A 12,644-nucleotide genomic window follows, 5' to 3' on the forward strand; every position below is an offset into this window, starting at 1 on the left:
TCCAGCACAGATGTGGACGAACATGTGGCCCTCACCCCTGTGGAGCCAATCCTCCACCCTCTGGCCCCGGCGCACCTAGATCCACCGTTTCACAGTCAGAACGAACGCGAGGAGGCCGAGGGTGAAGAGCGCCCGAGAGAGACTACAGGTGACATCATGAAAGGGAGGGAAGAAGCGGGCGGGGCAGAGAGGAGCGAAGAGGAAGAGGAGGGAGGAAAGAGTGGAGAAGACGTCAGGGAATGTGCAGATGAAGCGAGGGAGGCTGATGATGGGGAGGAGGAAGAGCTGACGCAGGTGGAGGAGCTCAAGGAGGATCAGCTCCTCGCCGCCCCAGGGGAACTGGAGAACGATTCTAGCTTTCAAGAGAACAGAGATGAGATATTTTAAATTAAAAGAGAAGCAGGTGGAAAGAGCCAAAATCATTCCTTTTGTATCGATGAGAGGTGTTTGTGATAAATTAACACATTTCATGAAGCTGTGATTGGATTTAAGGCTGCAGCTACTGTGTGTCTTCTTTAACATCCATTACAGGGAAGTACGACACACAGGTTAGTGATGCTGCTAAAGCAGACACCCCCCAATGAGGAGGCCAAGCCCCCCGCCCCCCAGCAGTGGCCACTGATTCGGGTCCGCACATGGTCTCCTTTTCTGTCACCCAAGTTTTCTCTCTGCATCTCAGCATTTAATAAACATTTTAAGTTAAAGCTTAAAGAATATGACAGCTTTATTTAATATGCAATATTGCTATGTTATATACCTCCATGAATGTTTTAATAAACATGACAACACATGGTCTTGCCAACTTGTAAATTAAATTTAAGTGAGATTTTTTATCCTGTATTTTACTACCTGCTTTTAAAATCTACGCTGTTCCTCCGTCGGACAAAAGGTGGCGCTGTTTCAATGTTTTAACGTCACAGAGACCCTGAAGCCCGTGATGTCAAATAAGTTATCAGAAGTTTAAGGCATTAAATAAAAACGTGCCTTGTGTGAAAGCATGTGTAATTACACCGGTTGATCAATAAAGTTGATTACTATTCCCTATATGCTGTCTGTTGGTGCTCATTTATTTGTTTTAAATTATTTTGGTTTATTTGTTGAAGTTTACTTGTAAAGATTTTTTTTTCTCAGGGGTATTGAGAATGATCTGTGACTGGGTTGTCGGGTGAACTTTGACCTTTGGATTAAACTGTTTCTCTCAGGTCCAGCGCTGTAGGTTTTATCTTGATTTAAGTTCAATCAGATCTCAGAATATATATTTTAATAAAATGATATAGGGTTTAGGTTAGGTTAGGTCGGTTTCGGGATCTTCAGCCTTTCTTTTTTTTTTTAGTTCTAATCTTTCAGTGTTTTATTGTATATGAAGATTCAGACCAGTCAGCGTGTTGCGCATGAACAGGACTCAACAATTGGACGCAGTGGACACGGATCCTCGCTGTGGAGGCTGGGAAACTCGATGCCGATGCTCTGTTTCCACGACCAGTGTGATTTAAAAGCGCGTTGACCGCATGAATAAATGACTGACCGAAAGACGCTCGATCAGATTACATCAGTGGATTCATGGAGTCCTGTGTGTTTTGGCCATTTTACCGTTACCGTTAGTACATAATTAAATATGTATTACAATCAAACCTTTATTCACAAGTATTTACAGGTAAATAATAAACAACTAATACGTGAATATCTTCATTTACAACAAGTATGTCGGCCAAAACGTGACGCGTAAAAGCGCTCCAACTCGTCCTGTAACCGAGAAGCTGGAGCCGTCATGAATGATTAATTTAAGCCTTCCTCTCACATTACTGGAGGTTCCTCTCTTTTCAAAAAGACATCCATCCATCCTGCTCTCAGCTCGGCTCACAGGAGCCTCACAACTTATTTTAATCATTGATGATCTGGATCGAACTGGTGGTGCCTGACTGTTTTTGTCTCCGAGCTCCGATCAAGAAGCGTTAACTGTATAATTCCATGACGCACGGCGACGTCTATGTTCTCACCTGACTGAATAATGAAGTCTCAATCTCCAGACCCCCCACCCCACCCCCACCCCAATATAAATTGGAACCCCACTTCTTTTAAAGCACGCTTGATGTTATTTTTAAAAAAAGACTTTCAGAAAACCCAGCTTTTTAAGGTGTAACTTTCACCATACTTTCAAACTTCAGGTTATGTGCGTGGAGGCGTAAACTTATCACACACACACACACACACACCCCCCACAACCCACCCACCCTACCCCCGCTTGCTGATTGCGGCCTGCCTTGATGTCTGACGCCACAGAGTGAAACGTACCCAAACTTCCTCATAAAAAAGCCAGGATGGTCAAAGTCCAGCGCGCAACGAGATTAAACCCAACTGATGTAATTAACGCGGTCAGACTCACATTTCTTTTGTGTCATTCTCACAATCTCTCAACTTGCAGTCTCATCGACTCAACTTATCGGCAATGGTTTAATTTAATTTCCCTCAGTGGTCATCTCAATTCAATTCTAGTGAAAACCGCTGGGCAGATGGGAGCTCCTGCGGTTTTTACTGCAGGTCTCCCAGCTGTTGGTGCGCGCCTGTGGGCGGGCGGAGACGGACCGAGCTGGGTGGAGTTAGGTACAGCGCTTTTAGGAATGGGCCCCCAACCTATTTAGTTAGACAGCAGAGTTGCGTGGAAGAGCTGGGAACACCTGATGATCTCTCTGGGACAATCCGCTCCATACGATTCCCCTGTTTGCTGTCGGAAGAAGCATCTACCTCCAGCCTTCTTTTTTGTCGAGTTTTCGTTTTGTTTTCTCTTCTGAAAAAAAAAAAAAAAAAAAAAGTGACAGAGCCAGCTGACCCCTCTTCTCCTCTCTCTTTCTCTCTTTTCAACCAAAGAATTCACTGATAAGGAAACTTTGCACTATTCCTTTTTGTTGTTCCTCTTTATTGTACTTTGCACTAACGATGCACACCACGCAAAAGGACACGACCTACACGAAGATTTTTGTCGGGGGTCTTCCCTACCACACCACGGATTCAAGTCTCAGGAAATATTTTGAGGTGTTTGGTGAGATTGAAGAAGCGGTGGTCATTACAGACAGACAAACCGGCAAGTCTAGGGGATATGGATTCGTAAGTATCTCTCACCCATAATTATTCCATCCATTTTACGCATAAAAACAACCTCATGCGTGTTGGGAGAGTTCTGCTCCCTGTTTAGAGTTCGCAAAGTTTCTGTTCTCTTACGACATCATGACCAACTTCACTTTATCTGCAGTCATGTGCTGTTTATTCACTAGATTAAATTTGTCACTGACTTCTGTTGCAATCTCGCACCCACCAACTTGTTGCGCGTTGGTATGCGCCCTGACACGTTCGGAAGCGAGCTGCCCTCACATTGGCAGCTGTGGCGGGCGAAAAAGCTGTTTTCTCAAGCTCATGTGGTGGTTTCATCACCTCCAAGTTGTTTTCAGTTTTACGCAAAAAAGGCTTGCAATCAAACCCGACAGACATAAAACATTACATACGCGTTAGAGATGCGTGACGACTTGCAGTTTCGCGCTACCCAGATGATTCATTGTGTTTTTATGCGTAAAAAGACCTATTTGCCGCATTTTAGCTGCGCAATTTGCATGTCTTTTTTCGCATCAGGCATGGAATTATCATATTTATTGATCATATTAGAAACATCATATTTGATTGTCTTTTTCTGTACTTTCTGCTCAAAAATTATTTTTTTGGCCAGGTCAGAGAGGAATACATCTGTTGTAAAAGAAAAAGAAATACCAGCAAGGCAGAGTCATGAAGTTTGGCTGTAATCTGAGAAATAATGGAGAGCAGTTCAATCCGTCATGACTGTTTGACTCCAATTTATTGCTTATAGTTTCAATCCAAATCCAGAAGTCTGATGGATGAGTGTGTGTTCGATGAGAGAATGACCTCACGTTCAACTTTCTCCCTTTCCTTTAAACACATAAATGAATGGAATCAGACGCTTTGAAGCCTACATGTTGTGGAAAAGTCATCTCACCCACATCGTTGCCATCTTCTGCACGTCTTTCCTCTTTTGTCAGGTGACAATGGCCGACCGCTCAGCCGCAGACCGGGCCTGCAAGGACCCCAACCCCATCATCGATGGCAGGAAGGCCAATGTCAACCTGGCCTACCTGGGGGCGAAGCCTCGCGTGATGCAGCCAGGTGAGGACCACCAGACCTTTGTCGTATTTATGTGCTCATTTTCCTCCAAATGGCACAGAAATGTGTTCATTTTCTTATAAATCTGGCGGTTCGACACGAGTAGACCCACAACTGTTTGGGAGTGTGGTGTTAATTTTACTGGCAAACAAGCCAACAAGAAAATCAAGTCGATCCCTCCCGATTTTCACCTGAGGGTTTTTAGTTTCTGTGTGGCTGCAGCAGATGTAAGAACAAGTAAGGCGGTTATTAGCTTCCACCAGCATCAGCAGATTGACTTCTTTTATGCGCTGCCAGTTCAATTCATTTATTTTTATTTGATCTGCTTTTGCAGGTTTTACCTTTGGCGTCCCTCAGATTCACCCAGCGTTCATCCAAAGGCCTTACGGGTAAGTACATCTGTCGTAAAGGATTTTTGGTATTTTATCTTGATTTTTTTTTTTAAACATGTAGTTTGATTTCTTTTATAAGTTCAATGTTTCAGACTAATTTTCAGATTTTTTTCCAAAACTGAAATGATGGCTGGTAACTAGAGGTGGACAGTGACTTGTGTTAGTTTATCATGGCTGTCCACCTAACAGCCAGTCAAACAGCCTTTTCTAGGTTTGCCTGTTTGTAAAAATGTGTGAGTGTGTTTAGCTATTAGTGTGTGTTTATGCACAATGATGGAAACTTTCAGCCTGACTCAATGTTATCTATCTTTCTCTGGTCCGACAGGCTCGCTCTCAGTTAAGATAACCATGCTGGTTTGTGGAATAGTTCTGCGAACATAATCACAGATCAGAGAAAGGAATTACCTGTAGGCTCAAACACACACAAACAAGCTCTCAAAATGGTGATTATAGATGCATGTACGTGGGTTTGGATCTTTTTATTTGAATAGAAGTTAGAGCTTTGTGTGTGGTTATGAAGTGGTGTTGTTAGCTAAACCGTGTGCTTTCTTACTTTAATGACAAAAAAAAAAAAAAAAAAAGTTGAATTGATTGAATTTTTTGGGGTGATCTTTTCCTTTTTTTTTTTTAATGTGGAAACTTGTCAACTTTGCTGAGGAAGAGCAAAGTGTTTTTGTTTGTTTTGAATTTTTATTGCGTTTAGCTTGTGGTTGACCTGTTTTGTTTAACAGGATGTGTTGTTTTATGTGTTTTTTTTATGGCTGTCTTGTTGGAGTGAGTGATGAATTTTCTGTGTGACTTGATGTTGTTTGCCCTCCTGATCACCTTCTTACTCCTATTCCCTCGAAAGTATTCCCTCAAAATAACAACACACATCACTCACTAATTGCGTGTGCTTATAGCATCTTCCTGGTGTCACATTAACCCAACAAAGCAGGAAAAAAAAAACCAACCCAAAGAAAATGTTTATCTTTGCGGTATCCCTCATGTTCCACAGCCAAAGAGAGAAGGTTTTTTTTTTTTTTTGGTGATTTGATTATTCATTCATCAGTTAGAGTCACAGGACAGAAGAATTCATTTCCAGCTTTTTTCACCCATCTGGAGAGAATACTTGATAAGTCTTACTCGTCTTTACGCCATCATCTCACAACCAACTAAAAAAGCCTCATGGTGTCATCTTCATTTTGAATTTTACTTCAAATTTTGGCCAGTGCAGTCTATTGATCTCAATCATGAATGTCTATCTGTGGGAACTCATTGTGATTTGATGTTTCAGCATCAAACAGGATGTTGTTGAGGCCATTGCGTGACCCACTTTCTAGATGTTGGAAAAATTGCCCCCTAGAATAATTTTGAAGAAATAACCTCCATCATGTGTGACCATCCAACACTGCTTTTGGCTTAAATTTATATTTTTTGTTGTCGTCCCAATTTATTCTAGCTGTTTGTGTTGTCACAGAAAATCTTGCAGCTTTGAATATTTCTATCGTGGCTTCTGTCTCCCTTCCTTTCTCAGTGAGGCTTTTAAACTGTGTACATGGATGTCTCCTGATTAAATGACAAACCTATCAGTTATAATGTAAATTCCAACCATAGCATTATGTTTGTACGCGCACTCGAGCTCCCATTGTGTGTGTGCGTGTGTGTGTGAGTGTGTGTGTCTTTGTCTGTTGTCATGCATGCTCATTTTCAGCTCCGCTCACTAAATTCTGCGATGTGACACAAACAAATGTCTGGATGTCTCGTTCTCTCTGTCTCCCCCTTTCTCTCTCTCACTCATTCACTCGGAGCGAACTTTCGTCACATGAGCTCGTGGTGTTAAGGAAAACAAGCGCGTTCATTGTGCCACACAAAGCCCCGAATGCTGACACTGCAGTCGCATGAAGCATTGTATGTGTGTGTGTGTGTGTGTGTGTGTGGAGGGAGAAGAGCAGGGCAGGGGTCATTTAAACAGTGTTTTTGGGGCCACCTAAATGAACAGGTGCACATGAATCACCTGAACCAGAATCACAATCAGTTTTTTAAAACCTTATTTTTAGCAATAATTAACTTTGAATTCCAGATGTGGAACTGGAGCCTCATTGATGAATGTGATGTGAAAGTTTGTCTACAATAAGAAGAATAAAATGTAAAATCACCTCACATCTCTACCGTGAAAAAATATCTTAAAAATTTCACAATCTGCAAGAATATCCCCCCAAAAATATGTTAATGTGTTATTTATTTATCATCCTCACACAGCGTCAGGATTTTTGATTTAAGATGTTTTCTGCATAATTAAATCTCTTTGAAATCTGTAATCAGAAGTTTAGCAACAATAGGTGAAGGATTTTCACAAATTAACCCCATCAAAATCACTTTCTGTTCTCTGGATTATGACCAGAGTCTCGTTTGACAGACTGTTGAGTCAAGACACCAGAAAACAGCGTAGAAACACACAACCGGCTCAAATCCATGGCTTCATACGCATCCTGTAGTGTGTGTTTGTACTCGTGATCGCTCCTTCAGCAGAAGGTATGCACCTTTATTTAGCCGTGAACTTTAATGACCACCGGGTTGTGTGTGTGTGTGTGTGTGTGTGTGTGTCTGTGTGTGTGTGTGTACGACATTCCAGTTAAACACACATATGAGTCCAGCCTCGCTCTACAAAATACACAATTACTCTGATATTTTTTTCCATTTGTTGAGAGCATTTCCTCCAAAGGCTCAAACCTCTGCATCCATTTGGTTTGTTTTTATCTTAGTGTGTGTGTGTGTGTGTGTGCGTGTGTGTGTGCGTGTGCGTGTGTGTGTGTGCATGTTGCTCTACCTAACCATCCTACAGATGCAGGGATAGCAGGGGAATGAGAGACAGCTAAGTTACAACCCAAAATGCACCGAGCAAAGAGTCAGATTTCATGAGCAGAGGAGATGGGTACATACCACCAGAAGTCTTTTTCTAAATGTTACCGAGTCAAAAAATAGTTTCAGTCAGAGCTGCAGCCTCGACACTCAATCATAAAAAGCCCAGCTGGAAGTTTGAGGGAATGACAGATGCTATTTATGAAGAGTTGTGACCTCTAATAGCAGAACAGAGCTAATTTATTATGGACAACTACATTTGTGAAAGAACCTGCTTATTGGATCGTAGCCCCCCCCCCCATGATCCACCTTCAATTTGAGTGGTTTCCTCCCTTTTTGACAACACTGAATAATTCCTTCTGATTAGGTCACTCTTCTGATGACGTTATCTTTAGTGCTGGTTTGGGGGGAGATTGTAAGCATCAAATGATGAGGATTAAACGTTATACAAGGAGAGCAAGAGGAGGAAAAAACAACATGTAGTTCTCTTTATCGTGTCCCTTCACTAGTGAGTTGTGTTTGTTTGTTTGTGTGTCGTGTTGATTTCATGTTGATTTCACACTGACGCTCGCCGTCGACCCACAGCCACACCAAAACCCCCGACATGCTCAGTTTACACTCTCCTTTTTTTTCCCGTTTGTTTTTTTTTTTCCAAGTCGAGTGATTGTGTCGTGTCCTCGTCGTCATTGTTTCTGTAATCAGTCTAGCCGAGGTGGACTATTTTTACATATTTCTTCCTCTCTGACGCCTTGCTCTTGTTTTGTTTTTCCTGTTTTTTTTCCTGGCACACTGTTTTCGGTTGAGATGTGGGTTGGATTGGATAATGGAGTGCTGACAATAGGGTTGCCACGATAGATCCTGGCTTTCAAAGCTGTAATATCTTCTCCATATCTTTCACTTATCTCCCAGCTCAGACTCAAAAAAAAAGGAAAAAAAAAAAAGTCAGTCCGATGTTCATTTATGCAGCTGATTAAATTTAGTTCGCGTGATTTTGCCTGAGCAGATATTTGAGCTACTTAAATCCTTGCTCACAAGCAGTCATGTAGCTGTTGTTGCACCTCTGTGCAGGAAATAGTTTGTTTCTCATGTTTGTCACAAGAATTAAATTAAACTGAAGGGAGTTTTTTCTTCTTTTTTCATAACAATAATAACTCAAATTCACACAAAATCCAAAGCTGTTTAGCTTTCCAGCACAAAAAAAAGAAAAAAAGAACCTTTTTCTGAAGCAATCATGTTAAATTTCCAATCTTCCCCTCAGGCTTTGCTGTGTGACTGAGTTTCCAGACCATATAGAGTCTGGGGGGAGGGGGGGTGGATAAGGCTATGTCATGAAGGCCAGAATGTGCTCATTGTCCATAATTGTTTATTTAATTGAAACATCCCTCTGGGTGCAGAGTCTAGCCCCGGCTCCCTCTGATGCCTGCCTCACTCTTTGTCCCGACCCAGAGGGGGAAATGGCCGGCCAAGTCCCTTTTTGAAAACTGTCCAGCTGTCAAAGTGGCAGTGACATTTTCACAATGCTCCCCTAGGCTCATCTCCTCTCTCTGCACCCACCCACCCCCCCCGGCACTGTAAGCCTCCCATCGTCTCCTCCCTCCCCATCCTCTCACTAGCCCAGCGGTAGCCAGGAGGACAACACCATAGCCAGATCGCACGTGGAGGAAAACCAAACTGCAGGTTGCAGATTCCCCATCATTTTCTCTTCATCTCACTTCTTCTGCCTGACGGTAGCTCCGTCTTCACAAGCTCAAACTAAAAAAAAAAAGAAAATAAAAAAGACAGAAATAGAATATATGAAACAACTGTTAAATCACCGCTTCCTCCATTTTTGACCCCCCCAAAAAAAACTAGAATTTCTCAGTAGATTTTAGCTCCTTCTTGTCACAGAGAGATTTCTATTTTGGCAACCCTACATTGCTCTAATCACTAATAGCAGGCATTTCCTTGGTGTTCTTGACTGGTGGGTGGTGGAAGGGAGCTTGCCGCAGTGTTAGGGGTTGGGGGTTTTTTTTGGCGGGGGGGGGGGGGGGGGTTGAGCCACTCTCAGACTGAGTCAAACTAACCTGTTGTGTGTTTGTGTGCTTCACAGCATCCCTGCCCACTATGTGTACCCTCAGGCCTTCGTACAGCCTAGTGTGGTCATCCCTCACGTGCAGCCTACAGCGGCCACCGCCCCCGCCACCGCTTCCTCCCCCTACATTGACTACACCGGCGCTGCCTACGCGCAGTATTCCGCCGCTGCGGCCACCGCCGCGGCCGCCGCTGCGTACGAGCAGTATCCCTACGCCGCATCACCTGCCGCCGCGGGCTACATGGCCACCGCGGGCTACGGCTACGCGGTCCAGCAGCCGTTAGCCTCCGCCGCCCCGGGCTCAGCCGCCGCCGCGGCCGCCGCCTTCGGTCAGTACCAGCCTCAGCAGCTGCAAGCCGACCGCATGCAATAGCGGCCACTGCAACCACTGGACACACAGGGTGAGGATGGCCACGCCCAGACACGGCTGATTGGTCAGGAGGATGAGCGGCGAAGAAAAAAAAAGAGGAAACATGGCCTGATGGGAGGACGGAGGGCTTGGCAGCGACTCAAAGGCAGTTTGCTCATGAAAGGTGATGATGGTGATGATGATGATGACGATGATGACGATGATGACGATGATGATGATGATGAATGGTGGTGGTGGTGATGATAGTGGTGATGATGACGGTGGTAGTGATGATGATGATGATGATGATGATGGTGATGACGATGGTGAGGTGGGAAATTATAAGGTAACTTTCCAACTTGCTGTGCTTTATCCAAAAAACAAAAAAATATGAAAATGACAAACAGAACAAATATTGGAAAGTGATTTCTTATTATTATTATTATTATTATTATTATTATTATTATTATTATTATTATTATTATTATTATTATTATTATTATTATTATCATTACTATTATCATTGTAGTAGAGTACTTATTTCTAGACAAGAAAAGCAGGAACTAATCCCTGTGGTTGGTGTTAGGTGTTAAACTAAGCCTTTAAGTCCTATTGCTGTCTTTAACGTTAGGAAAGTTAGGAGGAGTTAGGAAACTGTACTCTTTTTTAACTTGGTTATTTGATGCCCTTATAACATTTATATTTATTAATGTTACTGTTACAAATTGGGGGCTCTTCTTGTTCTTTTTTGTCTTTTTTTAAGTGCATTTTTGGAGTTACTATTTTTCTGATAATCAGGGAAATGAATCTGTTTCTAACGTGTTAGTTATTATAATGTGACCTCTGTCAGGAAGTTCAAGGGTCGTAACTCGTCGTGTCGTGCACATTTGAAGAACAACCTTTTTTTTTTTTTCTTCCTGATACTGAATGTCCCTTTTGTTGCTCTGTGTTTCGACCTCTTGACCTATGCAAAGCAAACAAATCACCGGGAGACAAAACAACAATGAAAAGACACAAAAAACTGAAAATGTCATCAACTATGACTTGATTCTCGGACGATAGAGGGACAAAACAAATGCACTGACAACAGGAGCGGGATTGAAAACGGCTTCAGACAATGAGAAACACTAAATCAGTTGCTTTTCCACATGTTTCACTCACATGTACGCCGACACATGCATCCAGAGTTGCACACATAGCATACAAACACAAAGGCGGCACAGTTGTGTTGCTCTGGGACGACAGAAAGGAAAAGAGAAAGAAAGAGGGAGCAGCTGCCGGTGGGGGTGGACGGTGCCGCCGCCGCTGCAACGCCACGCAGACCGATCGCTCTGGAAAGAACGCATCACTTGTGCTCGTTTGTTGAGCTGTCACATTTTAATCCCCCAGCCAGGCCCATTTGGGAACCGACTTCACACCCCTTACAGAGCCCCCCCCCCCCCTTTCTCCCTCCCCTGGGTTATTCAGGCCTGCAGCTGTCAGCACTTCCACCTCAGTGCTGCTGTAGTCTGGTGTCAGGTACACACACACACATAGACACACACACTCACCAACAACGTGCCTGCCTCATGTCTGTTAAGAACGCCAGGTGGGTCGGAACCGGAAGGGGTTTGACTCGTTCACATTCGGTTGGTCCGTGTGCCTTACATTTTTACTGCTATTTAAGAGAAGAAGAAAAAAAGAAAAAAAGTTTAAAAAAAAAGAAAAATTTATTATTTAAAATATTTATTTTGGAGGGTTGACTATGTTGACGCTCTGAGAGTAGAGACTTAGTGGCGGTACTGTATTAATATCATTATGTACTCATCTCAAGGCATGTTTAAGTTATTGATTAGTTTAGTAATAATATTATAATTATTATTATTATTAACATACTCTACCAAAATGTTATTTAAGATTCTGTTATGTGCACTGTACTTTTATTTTTTATTTTTGGATTCTTTCAAACATGACATTACATATTAGTTTAATGCTGTTATGCCTTTTGTAGGGAAGAATCTTTATTTAATGCAGGCCTGTTTGCATGCAGATTGTACTCTCTCTTTTGTGTATAGAGGAGAGGGAAAAAAATCATTTTCACAAAAACAAGCAAAAATGCTGCTTTCTCCACTAGAATGTATAGTTGTTGTCGAGGTTTAAGTAGTTGTGCTTCTTTTGCTTCATTTTCATCAGATGGGCTATTTTACACTGTTGGGAATTTTTATACTTGAACCATTTCTTACAAGGGAAATATGAAAAAGAAATGACAAAAAAAGGAAGCTTTTTATTGTCACTGGATAAAGACATGTAAAGTATTATGAAAATGCAAAGGTCTTGTTGATATTAAAACTTTTACTTCAAAATTTCATCACAATTTTACCCAAAATTGGAATAAAATGTTCTATATTTAAAAAGCTTGGTGACGTTTCTTTACATTAATAGGTTGCATGTCAGCTAATGAATGTGAAACACTTCCTTATGACCTTTTTACACACATCCTATACTTTCTCCTTCTACATAAACCTGTAATTGCAGAGTGATATATTTCCTGCCATTTATAAAAGTTGCTCAAATCTACGTATGAATACACAGTGAACAGTAAACCTTTTTTTTCACTGAGCTCAACAAGAGAGCTCAAGCTACTTCCATGTCCGGCTAACTAGATAAAGTTTGTTGTTTTCTGCAGAACAATCACTGCTGTTCCTTTAAGTCTGGTATTTGCTTAGTTATTTTGACATAACGTGAATTCTGAATATATGGGGTGTTAATGTTACGCTGCTCGGCCTGGGTTGTGGCAGAAAGGAGAACTACCGTAGTCGGACATGGTCGCGTGCGTTTGGTCATATCT

General features: G+C 42.2%; 2 protein-coding genes across 2 annotated transcripts in view; both read left to right on the plus strand.

Moving 5' to 3' along the window:
* stmnd1 (stathmin domain containing 1) overlaps positions 1-959 on the plus strand; it is a 3,182-nt gene extending 2,223 nt beyond the window's left edge. The window contains exon 5 of the mRNA XM_068333334.1: positions 1-959. This exon is cut by the window's left edge and continues 78 nt beyond it. Within this exon, the coding sequence (XP_068189435.1) occupies positions 1-387 (387 nt within the window). The 3' untranslated portion in view covers positions 388-959.
* Positions 960-2,556: 1,597 nt separating this feature from the next.
* rbm24a (RNA binding motif protein 24a) lies at positions 2,557-12,204 on the plus strand. The gene is made up of 4 exons (XM_068333335.1): positions 2,557-3,102; positions 4,044-4,167; positions 4,499-4,553; positions 9,487-12,204. The coding sequence occupies exons 1-4, from the start codon at positions 2,935-2,937 to the stop codon at positions 9,839-9,841; spliced, it is 702 nt and encodes a 233-aa protein (XP_068189436.1). The 5' UTR covers positions 2,557-2,934; the 3' UTR covers positions 9,842-12,204.
* The last annotated feature ends 440 nt before the right edge of the window (positions 12,205-12,644 follow it).

Source organism: Antennarius striatus, chromosome 14, assembly GCF_040054535.1.
Source record: "Antennarius striatus isolate MH-2024 chromosome 14, ASM4005453v1, whole genome shotgun sequence".
NCBI lineage: Eukaryota > Metazoa > Chordata > Actinopteri > Lophiiformes > Antennariidae > Antennarius > Antennarius striatus.

Coding starts and splice junctions, on each gene's coding strand:
- rbm24a (XM_068333335.1), top strand. CDS start 2,935: ATGCACACCACGCAAAAGGACACGACCTACACGAAGATTTTTGTCGGG. Junction 3,103..4,043: donor AGTCTAGGGGATATGGATTC/GTAAGTATCTCT, acceptor CTCTTTTGTCAG/GTGACAATGGCCGACCGCTC. Junction 4,554..9,486: donor TTCATCCAAAGGCCTTACGG/GTAAGTACATCT, acceptor TGTGCTTCACAG/CATCCCTGCCCACTATGTGT.